This window comes from Myotis nattereri, assembly GCF_964212035.1.
Source record: "Myotis nattereri genome assembly, chromosome: 4".
NCBI lineage: Eukaryota > Metazoa > Chordata > Mammalia > Chiroptera > Vespertilionidae > Myotis > Myotis nattereri.
Window position 1 is genome coordinate 9,062,261 of NC_138079.1, and position 16,228 is coordinate 9,078,488.

At 41.8% G+C, this 16,228-nt stretch overlaps 1 protein-coding gene across 1 annotated transcript in view; it reads right to left on the reverse strand.

Annotated features, from left to right (window-relative positions):
• The window catches only part of OXCT1 (3-oxoacid CoA-transferase 1), a 128,606-nt gene that overhangs the window by 19,497 nt on the left and 92,881 nt on the right, over positions 1 to 16,228 (reverse strand). The window contains exon 14 of the mRNA XM_081089001.1: positions 9,056 to 9,145. Coding sequence (XP_080945127.1) covers positions 9,056 to 9,145 — 90 coding nt within the window. The remainder of the gene's footprint in view (positions 1 to 9,055; positions 9,146 to 16,228) is intronic.

A 16,228-nucleotide genomic window follows, 5' to 3' on the forward strand; every position in this document is an offset into this window, starting at 1 on the left:
TGAATGAATGAAGGAGATAGAAAAGGGAAGTCTATTGGGAATCTTGGATGGATTTCAAAAAATAACAACAAGCTCTATTACTTTAATTTAGTCAAAACTAGAGCTGAATACATATACAGTGGTTAGACATTATACCTTTAATAACAAGTTACATGCTTGTGGATCTTACTGTATAAGAAAATTTATAGCTGTAGAAATAAAACCTCATTTTCACTTCATTCTTAATTATCTGTTTTCCTTTCCCGATTTCAATGGAAGCATGTACATGTCATAGAAGCTTAGTTAAAGAGCTGAAGTTAACAATAAATGTGTGAACTTCTACAGTTATCAGGTCTCCTTACACTTTTTAAAAATATGTTTTTATTGATTTTAGAGAGAGGGGAAGGGAGAGGGATAGATAGAAACATTGATGAGAGAAACATTGACTGGCTGCCTCCCGCATGCCCCCTACTGGGGATCGAGCCCGCAACCGGGGCATATGCTCTGTCTGGGAATCGAACCAGTGACCTCTTGGTTTATGGGTCAATGCTCAACCACTGAGCCACCCCGGCCGGGCAGGTCTCCTTACATTTAATGTAGCTGAATAAGGCCTGCCACAACGAATCCATGTCAATCTGCGAGCCTCTGAAGAATGTTCTCTGCAGGGAACTCTTAATCTATTCTCATTTTTGAGCAAAATCTACATCTAGTGTGACGAGATAGATGCAAGTGTCCAGCACTTAGCAAGTGCTCAAAGTGCAGAAAGCAGGATGGGTTGAGCTACATGCAAAATCCTAAGGTTAGTGGGGTCTTGTTCATCCTAATCATTCTGCTTCTTTCCCCACAAAGAGATGCCAGATGAGGCAGAGGAACAGATGTGAAGTGTAGCATTAAAAATGCTGAGGCTCCTGACCTCAATGTGCCCCTATGTGCCAGCTCCCTCATAACCTCGGTGAGCAGAGTCTCCTTCCTCCACCTGCTTCTCCAGCTTTTCTCTTTCTCCCCCTTCGTCACTGACAGGCCTCATGCAAGACCCAGGAGTTCACCCTCTTGACTTTAAATAACTTGGGGCCTCAGTACCTTCTATTACTTGCTTCATGGTGATCTCAGTTTAACACTTTAGTAGAAGACAATTCTGGTTAAATGATAATAGATCCCCTTGTTATCACTGCAATAAGCTCCATGCTATCCCGATAAACTTAGTCCCGAATAACAAGCTCTTTTCACATGATGTTTGCACTTGATGACAACATTTCATTCACCAGAGGCAGCAGAGCATTCCCAATCTGTAAGAGTCTGCTTTACATCAAACCCCATTTTATATCCACATTTTCTGTTCGGTGCTTCCTAAATGTGGCTGCAGCATATGTCCCTTTGGAGGCACCTTCTTTGGGAATGCCCTCGTGACAAGCTGAAGGTAAATTCTGGAAGTTGGTTGTTCCTTAAGAGACCAGGTCTTGAAGCCTCTGTGCATGCTACCTGGAACACACATCACCGTGGCCCCATCACCCCACATTCAAGTGGCCACACCTGCCTACCCTCAGGACTTGGCTCAGGTGTCATCTCCCTCTCCAATGCCCCTGCTCCGGTGTCCACAGACACCCCAGTGCTTCCTTCCCTCACCACACATGCTGTCACCGTCAATCTCCCTTCACACCCCCACCCCAACACTAGACTCCAACTCACTGAACGCTGAGATGATTTGTGTCCACATCTATGCAATGAGTGGAGTGCCAGCAAGCCACAGTGATCAAAACTACTGTCTGAATATTGTCATTTTGATTCGAGGAACTCTGAGTCTGAGATGTAAACCACCATGTGACTGAGGTTTAGAGACCATTCGAGGCTACTTTCTGGTCCTGAAACACATGTCTGTACCATCCCAGCACCTCTGAGCTCACTAGGAAAAGCACAGCTAGAAGGAGCGTGTGTGTGTGTGTGTGTGTGTGTGTGTGTGTGTGTGTATGTGTGTGTGTGTGTGTATGTGTGTGAGAAGCGGGGTCTTATAAGACTGAGAGACAGACAAAGGCATGATCAAGCGAAGAAGCACAGACATCTCATGACTGCAGAATGGCACATGCAGCTTTACACGCAAAGAAACAGTGAATGACAGTCCCTCCACCGCCTCTGCTGCTCCTCCTAAGCGTCAAGGCTGCATCCATCCCCTAAAAATAGGGGCTACAAAGGCGGGACTTGGCAAGAGAAGACTCAGTACCCTGTCTGGTGGCACACCAAAACCTACCACAGCCTCTCTCTGGGCTGGCCAACATCCGCTGACAGCAGCCTGGATGTCACTGCCCTGGAGTCTTCCTTCTTCCTACTGGTCTCAAAGCCTAAACCAAGTGAAACAGTTCCCATACATATACAACAGATAGCAAAGATTGGGGCCGCCGTATTACCAAACACGTGACTGTCAAATCTCCGTGGTGACTGATGTGCTACATAGAAAAGCGGGATTTGCCAAATAAAGGAAATCAAGGTACACAAAATAAAAGGACAAGAGGGTGCTGTTACTCACACTGAGTTTACCCTCAGGGGGTATCTGTGGCATTTCCCCCTATTTCGCAGGGTTTCCAGCAACCCACATGGGACTTCGCTAGAGAGACGTGGCGGGCGCTAACGTGGAGGGTGGTTGCTCTGACAAATGGTTTCTATAAGGCAGATGTAATAACCGTTTGTGGTTACAGGCACGTTCTCAAGGAGAGGACTCGCCAAATGCGGCAACACACACAGCGAGCCATTTCCCTGAAAACACTCTTTAGGGCTATGAGACTTAGAATAGAAGGCCATTGTTCTTCCATATCATACAGAAACTTTTCTCACGGCCTTTTGTTCTCTCTACTACTGCAGGGTACAATCTCTGGCCTAAGGATGCAGAGCCCAGGGATGAACAGGAATCATTTTCTCTTTCCACTCATGAACTGTCCTGGTAACTGAGAAAGCTTTTCTTAGCATCACCTTTCCATTTAAGAACTGTGCACACGCAGTCATAGAATTTAAAGTATTAGTTTAATTAAATTCTAGAAGGCATTTTAACGGGGCTTGTTGGTTGCTGGACTGAGTTCTGCTGTTTTTCCACATTTTAACATGTTTTGCAGGCATTTCCATCATTCCGGGAGAAATAAAAAGGCGTTTGCATTTTTTAAAGGTGAATATTCTTTTCCAAACAGATCCAGCCATGAATTATTAACAAATTATAAAATATTGACAAGCTTTTATGAATGAAAAATAATTAAACCAGCGGGAACTATGTTAAGTATCATTTATCCTAACAAAGGAAGGTTTATCTGGGGATTCTTTTCAATGTTGCTGAAAATTATCCCAAAAATGTTTTCCAGTAAAGCGTTTCTTAAAAATATCCTTCATATAAGTTGGCTTTTCGTAACGCATTTGGTCCAAAATTAATAGGATTAATAAACCTCACTTATATTTTATAATTCCTATCCCCAAAAAGTAAAGACAAGTACAACAGCATCCAAGATTTCCATATGACACCTTCACTACCAGACACAAATTGAGCTTCATAAAAACAGTGTTCACAAAGATTTATTCTCAACTTTCATGACAATATAATTACAATTCTTTTGATCCCTTCAGAATGCAGACCTCCTACTGTAATAAAAATAAAATCCAAACCTGTTTTAGAAACAGAGCTCTCATTTATGTCCTTTAAAACAGGTACTCAAGCGTTGCTTGTTTCCAATAAATGACAACTATGACTGAACTTCTTCGCTTTTGTGCTCGGAAAGCTATACCCTTAGGAATACACCTCCAGCACCGATGCTGAGAACAGAATACTCTCCTTTCCGCTGTTAGTGGCGATGGTACTCGCCAGACAGAACCGTTTAGCAAAAGAAAATGGAGGCCCAGAGCCAGAATACATGGATTCTCAGCTTGGTTTTGCTCTTAATTTTGCACTTGACTTTTATCAGAATATTTAAGAACCATGAAATGCAGTTTGTCTTTCAAAGGGAAACAATAAGACCTATTTCACAAGAGTACTGCCATGATAACATAAAGGCAGTAAGCAGATAATTGCTTGGAAAGAGTGAAAAATGCCCTATATGTTCAAAGTAGCATTATGATTTGAAGAATTAGTGAGTTCCACAAGTATTTTGAGTCCTACTGTGCATCAGGCATGATTCTTCTTGGTTGTCAGGATAGACAGGTCCCCAGGCTTCATGGAACTGACATTCTAGTGAAGAAGGCAGATGAAGAAGTTGGGAAAAGCTTCTTTGGTGTTTTGAGCAAAGACCTGAGTGAACTGAGAGAGTGAGCCACGCAGGTCCTAAGGAGGAGCAGGCCAGGCCCAGAGAATAACAAGGCAAGGCCCCTGAGGCAAGAGGGTGTTTGGAATGTTCCAGAAACTTACAGGAAGGGCGCGTGGCTGGAGCTCAGAGGATGAGAGGGAGAATGGTAGTAGATAGAATCAGAGAGGGGGATGGAGTCAACAGACCACGGAGGACCTTAGAGACAACAGTAAGGACTTTGAACTTGAATTTAAGTGAATGGAAAGCCATGGAGGGTTTCTGAGATGAGGAAGAAGTAATGTGATTCACTTCTATTTTTAAAACATCACTCTGAGCACTGTATGAAAAACAGACAACGCATGCGCATGTGTGTTTCCACCCAACTCTTCTGTTTGCTCTTTGACAACAGGAACCTAATTGTTAATCCCTCAACATGCACTGTCTTCCTGCACCCCAGTGCCCAGTCCCTCAACCTGCAACACTAGGACCAAGCTCTGGCCCATCCTTCAGGTCTCCAGGCAGATGCTGCATCCCATGGACAGCTCCCTTATAAAGGAACTGGATGCTCAACACCACACTCTACTTTATCCCCTCTTCTCTTTTAAGTATTGATTTCAATGACTCTCTCCCCATGAGACTCTGAGCTGCCTAAAGGAAAGACCCCATCTTTCCGATGTTTATATCCTCAGACCCGATTATGATGCTTGGCACCTGGTGCCTGGTGCTCCATAAATATTGGATGCCTGAATAAATAGGTAAATCAACATACTCATACAAGGTAATTCTACCAAATTTCAAGCAAAGCATCAAAGAATATTCCTTTTGTCATTCATAATATCTAGAGATGGGAGGCACTAAGCCAACGAATTCATAAAACACTGGCTCACTCGGGTGTGACTGTGCAGAAGTAGGAGTGAGCCAGATAACAAGATTACAGGGGTATGGTGGACACAATATTGACAGTGCCTGGTGTAGGGGTAGGAGCAGAAAATACCAAGGGTGCCTGCCTTTCCCAATGGGGCTGGGAGATAGTCTCTGCTCTAGGGGGTCTACGCAGAAGGAGAGTGTCGGGGAAATGAGAATGATGTCTCTTGTGTGTGTGCTGCTGTTGAGGTGGGTGTGGAACAAGCAGGTGGAGTTCTGGAGGTGTCTACTAAGGAAAAAATACAGTTCTAGAGTTCATCAGAGTTCCAGTGTACAATTTCAGTGTGAAAATAAGGAGTCTGGAATGAAAAATAGTAGTTGGTGCCAAAAATTTAGATAGCAGCCATAAAAGGTGTAGAGGATGAGAAGAGCATAGAGGCAAGGATAGAGTTATGAGGAATCCTGACAGGAACCCATGAAGAAGGAGACAGGGCACCTAGGGATCCAGGCTGGTGGGGCAGCTCTGTGAGCCTAGCAATATGCTTTACCACCTTGGGCCCAACACTACTGCTGCAGATAGCCAGAGGCGGGGAAAGAAAGTCCAATGAAGTCTGCTTTCCCATTAAGGACATGGCTCAAAAATTACACACATTGCAAATACTCAGACACCATTGACCCAAACTTGGTCACATGGATGCATCTACATGCAAGGGGTTCTGGGAATGTAGTCTGTCCCTGGGCTAGTATGTATGTGCACAGGTAAAACTTGGAGAATTCTAATACAGAAGGGAAGAAGGGGAGATGGATCCTAGGAGACACAATTTGATTTTCAGATTGCATTACCTACTTTGCTGATACCTGTCTCACCAAAGCAAAGCGTATTTTGACTCGCTAAAACGGAAAAAGAAAAAGAGGAAATTCTGAAACCTAAAGCTTTGCGTAAAGGGCAGGTGTAGGCGGGATGCTGGTGGAGAGGTAGCTTTGGTGAGGATGTGACAGGTATGCTATGATGAACACGGGCTAGATGACACTGAGGGAGACTCCTACCCCCACCACTGACCCAGGCAAGTTTCTCACCTGCCCCCGTCCCAGTCTTCCTTCACAGGGCCACTGAGGCTCACGAGATTCAGCACGTGCGATGCCAAGCAGAGGGCCCTGCACCTAGTGAGAACTCAAACTGATACTCATTTTGTTTGTTTCTTCCCATTTTTCAAATGCAGAAGAAGGACATGTCAAGAGATGAAAAGAAGCTCAAGAAAGAAGGTGGCTGGACACCACAACACTTGGCCTACTTTTCCATGTTGCCTGCCACCCTGATGTCTAAGCTTATAGGGAAATCATGCGGCAATGCCAGGTGCACACCAGTGCCTCCCGTGGGGTCTCCAGAGGCAGCTTAAGGCAGGGAAGAGTTGGGAAGGTTCCTCTAGAGCAGCCCTGGCAGGCAGCCCAGTTCCAACACCAGCAGCTGCGGGCTGCTTGCAAAGGCTGGCAAGGAGAGAGCTTCCTTTGTCTCATTAGAGCAGCAACAACACAGGCATGCTTCTAAAGGTCAGGTAATGCTATATCGATAAGCCACCTGCATCTGCTCCCCTATGAGGAAGTGGTGCCTGAAAACCGCCTAGCAGCCCCACCCTCTCAGAAAAACATGCTGCCTCAGGATACGAGATGAAATGTCTTTTCACGACAATGAAAGTTTTAATCCTTCGTGGCAAATGTTTCACCCTTGTGTCTTACAAAGCTCACGGGACTTCTCCCCTAAGCTGTTCACTTAATCATTAGGCAGAAGTTACCCGGCATGTCTGCCAGAACAGATGGTTACCTGGAGAGGCTACCAGGAGTGAAAACCTGTCTCCCCTCCATCTCCTCTCCAGCCTCTACAACTGTTTGGCCAGAGTAAAAGATGCAGGAGAGAAGCAGGCGGTCTTGGTGTTGCCTGGAGCTGGGCCAATAACAATGAGTCCAGGTGAACAACAGACAGGAGCAACCACACATCTTGAACCACGGATAGAAAGTGAAGCTGGCAAGAAGAGAAACCTCTCTTGGTTAGTTTTCAAGATCTTACGTGTGAACAAATCACTGTTATTACTTTAATCATAAATATATTTTTGTTAGTTTATTCAAGTGAAAGTATCTAGGGAAAAATATCTAACTTCAGTTCTGTTCTAAAACTCAAGGCCATTTCCCATGGAGAGAAGAAAAAGAAGAAATGGTAACAAAAAATATCTTGCTTCTGTGCAAAGCTTTAGAAGGGATTTCTAATCAGAAATTTGAAGTACTATTTCTTTTCCTCTATCAAAATTTCCAGCTGAGGTGAAAACACACACACACACACACACACACACACACACACACACATTTAAAACAAAGAGAAAGAGAATTTCTAAATAGAGGCCTAATGTTTTGAAAACAACTGCACCAATATAACTTAAAATGAGTCGGACTTAAGTAACAACAAAAGGAAAGTCAGAAAAAAGTGTTGTCCAAATAGACATAATGTTCCAGAAAATTGGACTTCATTTGCATGCTTGGCATCCTTCCGCCTCTGAAACGAGGTACTTTGGATGCTTCTGCAAGGCATCTCTTAGAAGCAACCTGTGCTGGTTTCATTTCCAATGTTTCATATTTATGCTCCACTGCTCACTTCCCACTGTTTACTAAACAGTTTATGATAATCCCACATTTATTACAGTTTTTACAACAGAGCCATTTCACAGCACACATCTCTCTGTAACAGAACTCCCCATGGGAAGCAAGTCAGAAGCCAATCTTGCAGCTCCATGATCTCCCCCTGTGCTGCACCGCTCAATGAAAACAGGGCCAACTACCACTTCCACTCAGAATAGCAGGTCTCAAGGTAGGAATAGGCAGCATTTGCTTTAAAACTAAGAATTTTAAAGAATACATGGAAATGGACAAAGGGCACACAAAAACAAAGAGGGCAACCACCCAATAGCAACATTTCAAATCATTCAAAGTCCATGGATTCAGGTCAGCAAAGCAGTTATGCTCAGCCAGTCCTAACACATTGAGTTGGGAATGAGGAAGAACGTTACATGGATTGCTCTGAAGTTAGAAAACTGGGCTTCAGAGTCAGGGACCCCCAAGTCTAATCTCAGCTCCACTAGTTATGTAGAACTCAGGCAAATTACTTAACTTGTCTGAAGCTGTTTCTGGAACCATGAAAGATGCCTATGATCAAGTTCATGTGCTTGTACACTCAACAAGTGCTGAGTGTGCTGTTGGCACTCAGTGAGCTCAGTACGTGGAAACTATCATCATCACTATCATCACCATCATCTTCATCTTTATCACCACCAACATCATCATCACCACCATCATCATCATCACACCACCACCATTGCCATCATCAAATGTAAGTTCCATGAGGTCAATGATTCAATGATTTTTGTCTACTTTTGGTCAGTGCCTAGCACTTAACAGTCACTCAATAAATATTTGATGATTTATTAAAAGAATGATACTTTTCAGAATCAGGATGCTTTCTGTCACCTAGCCCACAATTTTCTAACACCTTCTCCAAATGGTACCTCACAGCCTTGGTAAGAGGCCATATTGTCCATTTGAAAATAACTGTTGTTAAAAGACCTATATTCTGCTATGTTTTTTATTTTTCACAGGGATAGCAACCACTACAATCATCTTTAAAACTGAATCAACACATCTGCCTTGACATCTTTTCATTGCTTTGAAGATGCTATAGCTTTTACTTTGGGTGTGTCTACAAGGCAAACAATCAAAGAAGGTCTTGATATTTGTGCTTCATTCAAAGTTAAACAATAGTTTAACTGATAGTAAGTAACTGCCTTTATTTATAATCTTCCCCTCAAAGTATAAATGCTATCAACTTGAATAAGCCAAAAAAAAAAAAAGAGGCCATGGTCAGGTGACCGGGTGTATAGGATTTTGGTGTATTGAGAATTTCCAAAAGCTACATGCGTTACCTTTGCAGAATGCTCCATGGTGACCACCACCTTGGTTTTGGCACTGGACACCAGATCCATAGCACCTCCCATTCCTTTCACCATCTTCCCCTGCAAAATGGAAACAGAAAATAAGAAGTAATTCTCTAACTTTCATTTCTTTAGTATGTGGCAGAACAAAAGTAACTTGCAAGAATAAGCCACTGGAATAATTAATGAGGAAAAAAATATCATTGACCTTCATTGCTTAGTATATGAAGGTTTACAACCTTAATATTCCGTTTTTCTTTCATTTTAAACACATAACCGTGACTACTGAGTCTTTAATTATAGACCCTTTCCAAAGCTCTCCCTTGGATATTGTGTAGAATAAAATGCCATTCGGTGGTAGCCTGAGGCACTCCTGGTGTCTCCCTAGTAATGAGTAATATTAAAGGTGGGTCTGTCTTTCTAAAACGACATTTATCTTGCTCTTAGAAAAGCAAACCAAAGCGACATGAAAAATAGATTCCTGCTCAGCAAAAACAGAAAACAGGCGCAGAGTTCAGGGTCCTTTCACCATTACCACTCTATTTTTGTCCATCTGTCCATGTCCTCATTCATTAAACATTTCGCAACCACCTGGTATGTGCCACACTCTGAATAATTCCCACTGTCTTCTCTCCCGTGGTTGCAGAGTTTTGGAAAAAGCAAGTGTTTCCAGAGATGATGAAATAAATTTGCACTCTAGTACATGGAGGAGAATGTCTTCTAAGGTTGAAAACTCCTTAATATTTTATCTATTTTTTTACTCCAAGCGCTTTTGCTGATTTGACAGTAAACACTTCCAGGGCTCTCAGCTGCGTTCCCATAATTTCGTAGCTATAAGGAGATTCAGCAATGTACTCACACCTGGTTTTAAAACAGTCTCAATCCCCTGCTTTCAGAAATATTTTAGAGGTGCCCTAACCGGTTTGGCTCAGTGGATAGAGCGCCAGCCTGCGGACTCAAGGGTCCCAGGTTCGATTCTGGTACAACCAAGGGCATGTACCTTGGCTGTGGGCATATACCCAGTGGGGAGTGTGCAGGAGGCAGCTGATCGATGTTTCTCTCTCATCGATGTTTCTAACTCTCTATCCCTCTCCCTTCCTCTCTGTAAAAAAAAATCAATAAAATATATTTTTAAAAAAAGAAAAAAGAAATATTTTAGAAGTCAATGCACCACGGCATGATCATGAATTAGATGTGCAGCATAAAGGGGAGGAGCAAGCAGTTGGGATGTTTTCATGGTCAGGAGTCACCACTGCATGAGGTGGGTAGCAGCTGGCAAGGCGTGGGAGGCGGGAAGCAGGAAAGGAGCGGAAGATACAAAATGAGTCTTCGCACACATGTAAGTCTGAAGTGAAGCCGAATCCATGTGGAAATGTGTAATTTTATACTTCTATCAGCCATGCCTTCATCCCTAGTCATCTGCAATTTTACTATGTTTGGCGCCAGGTCATGCTATTTCTGTGGACAACACTGGTACCTCGTGGAATGACTCATGGATAAGTCAGAGAGAGCAGCAATAAATGTCCAGCATAAACTCCAACACTAAGGAAGTTTGAGACTTTCAAAGCATCAAATGACACAAAAGTAAGTCCATTTTCATATGTCTCAACCTGCTGTGCTGAGAACATCCGGCCAGTCTCAGCATCCACACACTGTGTCCTTGGGCAGGCTCTAAGCGTGTAAATGCGAATATACCACAGGCAAATGTTGTCCCCCATGGCACAATGAATATAGTAGAAACTTATGAAAGCCTCAGACTCTGGCCAATTTAGGTGGATCTGAATTACACATTTTAAACCATTGTCCATTATTTCAGAAATAGTTACAGAGCGCCTACTGGGTACAAACACTGTGCTGGCAGGACTACAAGGAGCTCTAAAACATAGTGGGAGAAATATTTTGTTTCTGTTAAAAATAAATTCTTGTGTGACCCAATGTGAATGCACAGCCCTCGTTACTCAGAGAGTCAGGTGGTCTGATGCCTCACCTCAAAGCACATGCTACAGATTTCAAAGAATGATTTTCACACTTACAGTCAAGATTAGGTGCGGGACCTGAGCTCTATCCTACTAACCCGCTGGGTGATGCTGGCAAAACACCAAATCTCTCTGACTTTCGGTTCGTTATCTATAAGCCAAGAATAGGCATATCTGCCCTATGGCGGAGCTATTGAGCATAAGATAATGTGTAGAAAATTGTGTACTGTGTAAAGTTTATAAATGTGTTGACATAAATCTTCATCGGTCAGATTAGTTTACTGAATGTCTAGTATGAGCCTGGGCCTGGACGAGGTGCTGGAGTTAGAGATTATCAATCCAGGTTTCTTTTCCTCATAAGCCTTATCTGAGGGAGGGAAAGTATCCATGAGTAATTCAAGAGACTTGGACCCAATTTCCTTCCCCTAAAAGAAGCACACCCGCCCTCACTGGTTTGGCTCAGTGGATAGAGCTTCCACCTGTGGACTGAAGGGTCCCGGGTTCGATTCTGGTCAAGGGCATGTACCTTGGTTGCAGGCACATCCCAGTAGTGGGTGTGCAGGAGGCAGCTGATCGATGTTTCTCTCTCATCGATGTTTCTAACTCTCTATCCCTCTCCCTTCCTCTGTAAAAAGTCAATAAAATAAAATAAAAATTTAAAAAAAGAAGCACACCCCACCTCTCCCTCACCACAAGGTAGAGCTAAGAGCCTTTCCCCTGGGTCCTTGTCCTATTCAGTGTGTCATTCTATCACAGTAAATTTCAACTTTTTCTCTTTCCTCTTCTTTTTCCTCTTTTTTGCATTGTCAGTGCTTGGATGAATGAGTGGATGGACACACAGATTAAACTAACATAGGTATGTTCCCATCTGGCAGAACACAGGGAATGCAGCTGCTGGGAAACAGATGGAAGGAAGAGGCTGGGGACTGCCAGAGGGGGTATTTCACAAAAGCAGTCTGCCAGAGGGGGAAAGAGAGCAGCGGTACCATCTCATCCAAAGCATTGCTAGGAAAAGCCTTCAAATATTTGATTTTTCTATTACTTTCAGGATGTTCATTGTATTTGAAAAAGAAAAGAAAACATTTCCCTCCATTTGGATTTTCAAATGATTTCTGAAACAGAATCAATGAGTAAAGGGAAACAATTCACTCTATTTATACCAGCAGGAAAAAAACAACAACACAGGGCTGTTGTTTCCATACAAAAACTATATACCAACAAATTGGGAATCTGAAAGAAAATGAATAAATTCTAGAAACATACAGTCTTTCAACACCAAATCAAGAAGAAACAGAAAATCTGAGCAGACTAATTACAACTAATGAAATTGGAGCAATAATCAAAAAACTTCCAATAAACAGAAGTCTCAGACCAGACAGCTTCACAGGTGAATTTTACCAAACATTTAAAGAGGAACTAACACCTATCCTTCTTAAACTATTCCAAAGTATTCAAGAGGAGGGAAGACTCCCAATCTTATTTTATGAGGCCAGCATTATCCTAATTCCAAAACCAGATAAACACATTACAAAAAAATAAAATTATAGGCCAATATTCCCGATGAACAAGATGCTAAAATCCTCAACAAAACATTAGCAAAGTGAATCGAGCAATACATTAAAAAGATCACACACCATGATCAAGTGGGATTTATTCCTGGGATGCAAGGTGGGCACAATATCCACAAATCAATTAGCTTGACACATCACATAAACAAAATGAAGGTTAAAAATCATGTGATTATATCAATAAATGCAGAAAAGTCTTTTGACAAAATCTAGCACCCATTTATGATAAAAACTCTCAGAAAAGTAGAAATAGAGGGAACATTTTTAAAGGCCACAAGTGACATACCCATAGCTAACATCATATTCAATGAGAAAAAACTAAAAGCAAGATCAAGAACAAGACAGGGGTGTCCGCTTTCACCACTCTTATTGAACATCGTACACAGCAATCAGACAAGAAGAAGTAAAAGGCATCCAAATAGGAAAGGAAGAAGTAAAGCTGTCATTTGCAGATGATAGGATTACTATGTAGAGAGAACCCTAAAAATTCCACCAAAAATACTACTGGAACTGATAAATTCAGTAAAGTAGCAGGATACAAAATAAATATCCCAGAATCAGTTGCTTTTGTTATTGTTATTGTTGTTGTGTTAATCCTCACCCGAGGATATTTTTCCATTGATTTTTGGAGAAGAGTGGAAGGGAGGAGGAAAGACAGAGAGAAACATCAATGTGAGAGAGATACATGGATGGGTTGCCTCCCGCCTTCAACCAAGTACGTGCCCTTGACTGGAATTGAAACCAGGACCCTTTACTCCGCAGGCCAATGCTCTATCCACTCAGCAAAACCGGCTGGGGCTCAGTTGCATTTTTATACACCACAATGAATTATCAGGAAAGGAAACTAAGAAAACAATCCTATTTACAACTGCAAATGTGTTGATGTAAATCTTCATCGGTCAGATTAGTTTACTGACAAACAACAACAACAACAAAACATCTAGGAATAAATTTAAGCAAGAAGGTAAAAGACCTATACTAAAAAAAAATTATTAGACACAGAAAAAAGCAATTGAAAAAGACACAAATAAATGGAAGCATGTACCCTACTCACAGTGACCTCCAGGCACTGGCCCATAAAATCCTCTCACGTGAAATCCTCAATCTTTTTTGCTTTCTGCAATCTGGATACTTGACCTCCAAAGTAACCTTGGAAAATACTGAGCTTTCTTCAGTTTCAGTCCTTAAAAGATTGTGTGTCACAGAGACCCCTTAGAACCACACTGCATTGTTTAATATGAGGGTGGGGGGGCAAGGAGAGACAAAAACATATAGGGGTGCTAAGCCACTGAAATTGAGAGGCTCATTTGTTACAGCAGCCAGCATGAGTGATATGATGATGTGGTGCCCAAATGAGTTCTATGAAGGGTGAGAATTCAATGTAGAATTAAAACCAAACGCTACATCTATCCAACAGAGCAGGGTCCTGGAGCAGGCCTCTTAAGGGTGATATGTGGAGGTGAGTATATGCCAGGTACCGGGATATGTGGAGGTGGGTATATGCCAGGTACCGGGATATGTGCAGGTGGGTATATGCCAGGTACCGAGCTAGGCACTGTAATGCACGTCTATTCAAATGTCCAACACACTGCTTGGCATTGTACACACATGAGATGCTGACCTCATCTCCATCTTTATTTTCCTTCTCCAAACCCAACTCCCTATTCCACATAAAAAACAAGAAGCTGATAAAACAGCGGGGTTAAGGAGGTAAAAACATGCCTTAAAATAAATCACGAGAGAAAGTGACCCTTGGAGAAAAATAGGCCTATAATGAAGAGGTTTTGGGGGCATGCTTGGAGCCCTGGACCAGAGTGAGACAAAGTGTGGTTTTCTCTAAATCTCATCAGCAAACATGCAATTCTTGAATGGTGCCACTTTCGTTCTAAAATGTATTCTGCCTAGAATAATGCCGAGATGATTGCTGGATACTCATTTCACAGCCAACTCATCTTTTTGCAGTTAAGGGCTGACCCTGATATCAAGGATATAAAGATAGAAAGAATACTGAGAGAGAGAGAGAGAGAGAGAGAGAGAGAGAGAGAGAGAGAGCTAGAAATGCTGCATGCACTATTATAACAGATACACATCTTTTCCAAAAAAAAAAAAAAAATACTAACTCAAGTATCATCCTTAAATCATAAATATTTACTGAGGGTTTATTATAAGCCAGGTACCAAGATAAAATGAATATAATTACCTACCTTTTTCTAGAAAATAGAAATTAAAATCATTATTTTAAATATATTCTACTTAATTTGACACTACTTCCTAATATCAGAATTTTTAAAAAAGAAACTCTGGTGATAAAGCAATAACATTAAAAAACCTCAGAGCATCAAAGTACAAACATTAAATTGTACTTCCAAAGAACTAGTCACTCAAATTCTAAATATGACCTTTGGTGACATTTTAAGGTTTTAATACAATCGAGCTGTTCTGTGAAGTGCTGTTTAAAGTAAACATAACAAAAATCATTCTTGCCATCACCTTTATCATTGGTATATAAATAATAATAATAGCTTATATGAAGATTCTTTTTACTTCTAAATATTCCGGTCTTAAGTTAGAAACAAGTTACAATACAGAAACAATTTTTAAAGCATTTTAAACTAATGTTATGTGCCTCACTGGAAAATGTGAATCGATTGGACATAAAATGGAAAGATAGCTATGCAGTGATCTATTAATAAAACCAGGGCTTGCTCAATATTTCACACCACAATCTACATGTAAGCCTCTTGATTTCCGTCTCACTTCCTCATCATTAAAAAATGCTCTAGGAAAGAAAAGGACCTCTAAACACATTCCTAGCTACAGTAGGGACGAGGGAAACTAGGGCACATAATAACATTTGTTGAAACACAGAGATACAGGTTATAACTCCATTTATTAGGGAAAATAAAAGATGTACAATCTGCCTTAATTTAGCAAAGTTATGACAAAGTTACAGCGGACTATTTCTTTTTTCTTTGTTATACTTTGCATTCGAAACCAAGAAAAACGCAAGTTTCCGCTCAAAGAGGAATTGCATTTCCCAGGAGATGTGCATTGAGAACATAAACTAACTAATAGGGAACTGGAAATATAATTATAGTCTCCTGCTAGGTAAGTTAACAAAATTGCTCATAACAGATATGTCATCAATCATAATGTGGGCTCAAAAGGTGTCAAAAAAAGCAGTACTTGGGTGAACTCAGAATTTTATTTCAGTAAGTTCTCCTTTGTCCTTGTTCTCTTGGGGACCTTGTTTCATCAATGACCCCCACCCTCCTGGTTCTCCATCTCCCCGTCTCCGTAGCTCCTCTCTGTTGATCTCCCAACGCCCTGAAATCGCTTTCCGCCTTGACCATGATCTTGAAGTGAAGACAACTCAATCAGGTCTCCCATATTTAATCATCTGATTCAGTAGACACTTCGTGAGTCTTTCTACTACTTTCTGCACTATTTCCCACCAACTCCTTGAAACTGTCCACTCCTGGCTGCCGTGGCACAATACCTCCCTCCTCGAGGCTCTCGGGCTCCTCCTGGCATCTGTCTTTCACACCACTTTGTGTGCCGGCCAACTTAAAAGCTCTGTTCTTGGCCTCCTGCTCTTGTTTCTACTTGTTCTCGAAGAG